Source organism: Helobdella robusta (genome assembly GCF_000326865.2).
Source record: "Helobdella robusta unplaced genomic scaffold HELROscaffold_39, whole genome shotgun sequence".
NCBI lineage: Eukaryota > Metazoa > Annelida > Clitellata > Rhynchobdellida > Glossiphoniidae > Helobdella > Helobdella robusta.
The window spans coordinates 828,491-835,564 of record NW_008704865.1 but is presented as its reverse complement, the minus strand read 5'-3'; the positions used below and the strand labels follow the sequence as shown (position 1 = coordinate 835,564).

General features: G+C 34.9%; 3 protein-coding genes across 3 annotated transcripts; 1 reads left to right on the top strand and 2 right to left on the bottom strand.

The window, feature by feature from the left end:
* HELRODRAFT_176736 (hypothetical protein) lies at positions 1–1,352 on the bottom strand (the record flags this gene model as incomplete). Its single annotated transcript, XM_009024085.1, has 4 exons — positions 1–162; positions 440–560; positions 950–1,246; positions 1,303–1,352. The coding sequence occupies 4 exons, from the start codon at positions 1,350–1,352 to the stop codon at positions 1–3; spliced, it is 630 nt and encodes a 209-aa protein (XP_009022333.1).
* A 3,190-nt stretch (positions 1,353–4,542) lies between these two features.
* HELRODRAFT_176735 (hypothetical protein) lies at positions 4,543–4,947 on the top strand (the record flags this gene model as incomplete). The annotated part of the gene is made up of 1 exon (XM_009024084.1): positions 4,543–4,947. One exon carries the CDS (start codon positions 4,543–4,545, stop codon positions 4,945–4,947), a length of 405 nt encoding a protein of 134 aa, XP_009022332.1.
* Positions 4,948–5,481: 534 nt separating this feature from the next.
* HELRODRAFT_176734 (hypothetical protein) lies at positions 5,482–6,309 on the bottom strand (the record flags this gene model as incomplete). The annotated part of the gene is made up of 3 exons (XM_009024083.1): positions 5,482–5,607; positions 5,899–6,053; positions 6,114–6,309. 3 exons carry the CDS (start codon positions 6,307–6,309, stop codon positions 5,482–5,484), a joined length of 477 nt encoding a protein of 158 aa, XP_009022331.1.
* Positions 6,310–7,074: the final 765 nt, after the last annotated feature.

Below are 7,074 nucleotides of genomic sequence, written 5' to 3'. Positions count from 1 at the left end.
TCATTCAATTGTTATTTTTATATCTGGTGCATTCTGAAACGGGCACGAATGTTGCCAAATATTTTTTCCGAATTTAAAGAAACTTTCATAGAAAGATATTTGCAAATTTGTCCTTCTACTTAAATTAGATTTTGTTCGTTCGGCATTCAGAGATTGTTGTGGCTGGTTATAAATATTTGATCGTCATAAAATTCCACTGGATGTAAAGACGACGGCAAGCCGAACCGAGCAACCTTTGATGTCATAAACATTAAAAAGGCTATAATCATTCAATGAACTGCCCAACTTTTTTAACTTGTTCTATAAAAGTCTTAAAAAAGTGCTTGATGACAATTTTTAAATATATTTTAAATTCACTTTTCCGCCAGAGAATTTAAAAAAAATCCATCATGAAAAATTTTGGGATCTTGGCTGAACAGGTGCGCTCTTCACTGCAAACTTTCTGGTTGATATTTTCCATTCCGTGTTCCATCAACATCCCCGATGGAAAACAACATCTGCCAAGATATCCATCTTGATTGTCTACTAGCCTGCTTTTTGTAATGAAATGTTGTAACTTGCTGTGTGTGATAAAATGTTGTAATTTTATTTTCTTTTGATTATTATTTTAATTTTTTGTTTTATTTTTGTTTTCTCAGCTCAAAATAATAACACTAAACAATTTGAAAAATCAAAAAATATGAGCGTTCAATTGATCCAACAATCCATTATTAATAACAATCAACATTTTTACAAGTTTAACTTTGTGTTCAAAACCGTCAAGCAATTCAAACGTAAGAAAGTGAAGCGACAAAATTTCAGATGTAACTACACAGTATATTTTCATCCTGAGTAAACAAGTTACAAGTCCACCTCTCACATTAATCAGTACGTCACATCATCATGTCACGACGACGACAACACAATTCATCTACATACAGTTCAGCAAAACGAGCAATACAAATCTCACCTGTTTCCTATCACATCGAGCTGAAAATATAAAATATACACCAGTACAGACGAGCGTGTGCAGCGAGTGAAGGCACGATTCATGCGGCGGTCGACAGTGAAGTTGCGCCACGACTGTCGTTGCATTTTAGATAATTCAGAGGAGATACGTCCTGCAAAGTAATGCCAGTGCACTCGAGTTTCGCTGGCATATCTGCATTTTTTTCTTTTGTTTCTTTCCGCCAAATCCCAGGACGTGTCGTGAAGGATGTTCCTCTTGTCAAAATGTGCGCCTGCCTGCCTGCTACAACACCTCTTTCTATGAGATTAAATATGTATCTACCTAGAAATGAATGAATGAATGCACGGACCTACGCTGTTGTGTACATGTGCATGGATATCATGGTATAAGTGGACGGATACATTCTTTGTACAATTGCATCTTTGTATGCTTATGTGATTTTGTATATTTTAATGTTTGCTTGCATATTTTTTGTAGAGATCTATGTTGTAAACTGCTATGTTTGCATGATTTTATCATCTATGTCTTTATGATTTATCATGGCGCTAAAATTTGTGTCAATATTTGTAACTCTGGTATTGATATATGTGTGTTGTACACTGTATTGGTATGTTGTATACAGTGAAATAATTGTGTACGTAGTGTGTGTGTGTGTGTGTGTGTGTGTGTGTGTGTGTGTGTGTGTGTGTGTGTGTGTATGTTGGGTACGGTGAAATAATTGTGTACATTGTATATTTGCATACCTGCGTGTATCTCTTCATTCAGGTCGTCCGTGTTTCCAAATTGTCCGTTTTATCTCGTGTCGTTAAGTGGGGTCTTTGTATCTTTATGTCTTCAGTTTGTATATGCTTGTATGTTTTTGTATGTGTTTGTATGTTTGTGTATGTATGTTCATGTTTTTGCATGTGCGTGCGTTCATATAGGCTCATGTTTGTTTTTTGCATTGCAAGTGAACAAATGATTGTCTTTGTTTGTTTAATTAGTTTAGTATTTTTGCCTTTATGGCTACAACATTTGCCATTGTATAAGTATGTCTAAGTGTATCTGTCTGTATGTTTGTGTTTAAAACGTTCAATGTTTGTCTTTAGACTAATATTTATTTGTATGTAACCATGGGGTCATATATATTTATATAAATGATATAGAATATATATGTATTCAATTATGTATATGCATATATATGTTTTTGAAAATGCATATAGTTATTTGTTTTGTCTGTTTATATCTGAATTATATGTGTATGTTTACATAGTTGTAATTGTCAGTATTAAACTGTTGTTAGATGTGTAATGTGTATACATTGGTATGTGTGCCTTTGTTTGTTTGTTTGTTTGTGTGTGTGTGTGTATACGCGTGGGTAATTGTATTTATGTATGTTAGCCGTCCCGCCAATGATGAATTTTTACGTCAGCATACCTTTATTGTTTTACTTTGTACTCACTTGTAATTGATGATGAAGATGATGCTACTGAAGATGATGCTACTGATGATGATGCTACTGATGATGATGACGACGACGACGATGATGAGGATGGCAAGGTTGACGTTGTTGGTACTTCTGTCGTTTTGATAGGGATGGTGATAATGAGGACTTTGTTTGCGGTCGAGCGTTCTGAAATGTGTCGTTGTCGTTTGTGTAGTAGTAGTAGTAGTTGTAGCTGCTGTCGCTAGTGTAGTGGTTGATGTTGTCGCCAGTGGTTGTTGTTGCCGACAGTGTAGTTGTTGTAGCTGCTGGCCGAGAGTTGTGTCTAAATAATTTTTAACTTTTATATATAATATATATATATATGTGATTATAACGATATTATCTATTAACATATTTATTTTAGAATAAATCAGGGCCTAGTTGAAAGGTTTCAAACGATTTAACTTCGTCGAGATGTTTCGAAACGATTAATTTTTACATTCCATCAATAAAACGGACAGGTTTTAGAAGTTTATGACTTGCGCATAGTAACAATGGAACCCATTAACATACCTACCCACATACCCACATACCCACCTACCCACCTACCCACCTACCCACCTACCCACCTACCCACCTACCCACCTACCCACCTACCCACCTACCCACCTACCCACCTACCCACCTACCCACCTACCCACCTACCCACCTACCCACCTACCCACCTACCCACCTACCCACCTACCCACCTACCCACCTACCCACCTACCCACCTACCCACCTACCTACCTACCTACCTACCTACCTACCTACCTACCTACCTACCTACCTACCTACCTACCTAACCAACTAACTAACTGAGTGAATGATACGAGCGAGCAAGTGTTACGGTGCGCGTTTCATGCTTCTCTTAATCTTTCGACAATTTACTTTACGAACTGCTCTCTCCATAAAACGCACATAAGAATTGAAAACGCACCTAAATACGCGCTAACACGCTGAAAACACGTTAATGTACATACATAAATTATATGTAAATACGCACAGTTTTTATTTGTATTTGAGGAAAATAATATATACATGAAGTTTCGTACACTGCACCATAAATACACAAATATGAACATGCTGTGTGTACGCCTTTGTACATTTCATACAATGGTGTACGCCATTGTGTGCACGGGTTTTTTAATTTACTCTGTCATTACCGTAACTTGTCGTTAAACCGCAGAAGCGCAATCTTAATAAATACATTACTCCGTGTTAAAACCAGCAAGTATGAATATTTTAATGCTTCTATGTTCACACACACGCACGCACACACATTCTATTAAACCCACAACTCATTACAATTTCACATGTTTACGCGTTTATCCGTAAATTTACAAAAATACACACACGTGACGTACTGAAGCACGTGTAGACACAAACATGCATACAAATTCGTACAAACGTGCGAACACACGTGCGTAAACATGCTCATATATACACGTACACATCATGTGCGTACACACATGCGTTTGTCGATGTTGGAACACTTGTGAACATTTTTGCCTCATGAATTTTTAAAACCTTGTACAACAATGTTGTACGCGTGATGGAATGGTAACGTTTTGTCCTCTGTTGACATGCTGTTGCTGTGTTGTTGCTGCGTTGTTGTTGCGTTGTTGTTGCTGTGTTGTTGCTGTGTTGTTGCTGTGTTTTTGTTGCCGGGTTGTTGCTGAGTTGTTGTTGCTGGGTTGTTGCCGTGTTGTTTTTCTAAACGATTTCTTGGTTTATACCATTTATAATGATTTCTTGGCATTTCCGTATTTTTTTTTGGAATGATTGAATGAAAAAAATGTGAAACATGAAACAGATTGTTGCTGGCGCTGATGCAGTTTCATGAAAATTTTGAAAATGTTAATTTTGATCAGTAGAAAAAATATTCTCTAAGCAAAATTGTTAATCATTAACTTTACTACATAATCTTTGGTGATAATTAAATAATTATTTATCTATGATTATACATCTGGGGTTGTAAATCGTACAAATAGAACATCTGTGCTTGTAAATCGAATTATATAAATAGACTTTCATTATAAAAATTCTTTAAAATTTAATATCATCAAATTTCTCTCTTATTCGGAGATCTCCAAGATTTTTGTTTATTTTGTTAATTGTGTGAAAGAGCATTGCAACAATCCCTAAAATGGCAGAGAAGCCAAATTTGATGGAGAAGTTTGAAACGGCCTTCCACGATTGTCTGACTCTGATGGCAGAGGGAGCGCCCAGCAACACGAGTGCAGATGCAGACCCATCTGAACTTAAACTTAACGTTGAGGTGACTTTCAACAAATTTAACGAAGCCGCACGACTCATGGAAAATTTCTTCCTAGAAAAGCAATTAATCCTTGCAGCAGATCAAGACGCGAGAGAAAATATCGAAGATCTGAAGAGTGAATTAGAAAGAAAAGAGTGTATCATACAAAGGAACCGTCAGAAGCTTCAGAACTGGATGTCACTTGCAAACAGCAGCTGTGGTGGATCGTCGCACGGAGAACCATCTGGAGCGGCAAACAGTTCGTCATCATTGCAGACGAATCAACGTTTGTAACGTTGAATAAAATTTAAAAAACTCCGATGTATATATATATATATATATAGCATATATATATATATATATATAGCATATATGTATGTAAATATGTGTTTGGGTACGTGTTAAAGTTGAACTAGTTTTACTAAAAAATAAAAGGTATTTTATTGAAATTGCAACACGTTGTTAAACATTATTAACCTCATCAAAATTGTTATAATATAACTGATAATGATATAATAATAATGATAATTATAATCATAATTATCGTCTGATCATCATCATTGAATGTATCTTGTAATTATCATTCCATCCTCATTTTGTTTCGCTCGTTCCCCGTGTTCTCTGGGCAGTAATTAATTACTATCAGTTGTGTTGTTATAAAGACTTGATTTTAAAAATTCATTCTTTCTGCTGACTAGCCGTTAAATATACGCATTCATTCATCTATTTTATTCATTCATTCTTTCATTAATTCATTCATTCGTTCGTTCGTTCGTTCGCTCGTTCGTTCGTTCATTCATTCATTCATTCATTCATTCATTCATTCATTCATTCATTCTCCTTCAGTTGCGAATACATGAAGTTGATGTAGTAAGCTGCCAGTTTGATGGTTTGAATCTTGCTCAGTTTATCGTGTGGAAGTTTTGGGAGGACATTCTTCAATCTGCTAAAGGCCTGGTTCAATGGAAGCATTGCTTTCGATGATGATGATTGTGATGATAATGATAGTGATGATGATGATGGTGACGATGGTGATGACGATGATGATGATGAGCTTAAAGAATTTAATGACGTTGCCTGGTGATTTGATGATGCAGACGATGATGATGTTAGTAGTTTTGATGATGATGAAGAAGAAGAAGATGATGATGGAGTTAGAGATGGTGATAACAGCGATGGTATGTAGTGATGTGTTGTTGATGTCGGTAGTATATTGATGTTTTCAAAATGTTTGCCATTCTTGACTTTGTTGTTTAAGTTCAGTTTGCCGTCGTTAAAGTTACTGCCATTGAAGAAAATAATGTTATTGTTTTCATCCGTGTTGATGCTGTAGTTGTTGATGTTGTCAACGTTAAACGGACTACTGCTGATGTCATCTTCAACTTGTCGTTCAATTCCTTCTGAAGTTGAAGAAATACAAAATTCGTTTGTCAGATTTTGTTGGATCTTGAAAGAAGTACCTTGTTTACATTGAGGTGGCTGTGGTTGTTGTAGTTGCAGTAGTTGTTGTTTCAGTTGTTTCTGTGGTCGGGGTAGTCGCAGTTTTGGTGGTGGTCGATGTGGCTGCGTCCGTTGCCGCAAATATTGGGTTTTGTGTTTTATTTCTGAAATGCTTTGCTCCCTGGTTTCTTCGACCAACCTTTTCTCTTTAGCCATGACTTTCTTCTTGTTTTTTATTTTAAAAATTCAAACTTAATAAAAATCTGGTGACAATTTGTAAGTAACTGAGTAAAAAGCAATAACAATTTCTTAAAACTAAAATGACTAATACCTTTCTATATTCAATTGAAGCTGAAACATCTGAATTCGTTTAGAAAATACTTAATATTAAACTTATGACGATTTTTATACAAATATGTGTGTATGTATATAGTATATAGTATATATATATATATATATATATACATATATATATATATATATATATATATATATATATATATATCCTTTAGTATCTGTTTCCTTCAAATATTATGATTGGATAATTCCACAAATCAATCAATCTATGTTTTGTGGAAATTCGATGCAATTCTCTCTCTCTCTCTCTCTCTTTCTATTTCTCCTCTTTTTTCTCTATTTATTCTATTTGAAATATGATTTGATATGAATCATATATAACTATTCATCTGATTAAATTAATTATTTTTGAAATGTATGCAGGTTTCAAACACACACACACACACGTACCATACACAAACACACACACACACCACACAAACACACATACACAAATACACACATGTCGGGTGATTGAAAATGATGACTCATATTTTTACGGTTATATAATCTATAATTTTTCTTAAATCATTTTGTTTTTTATAACATTTTTGCCCTATATGGTAATTATACATATTTGTGTGCATAATACAGTGATATATTTACAATATCATGATATATGTATGGAAAGAGAGAGAAAAAGAG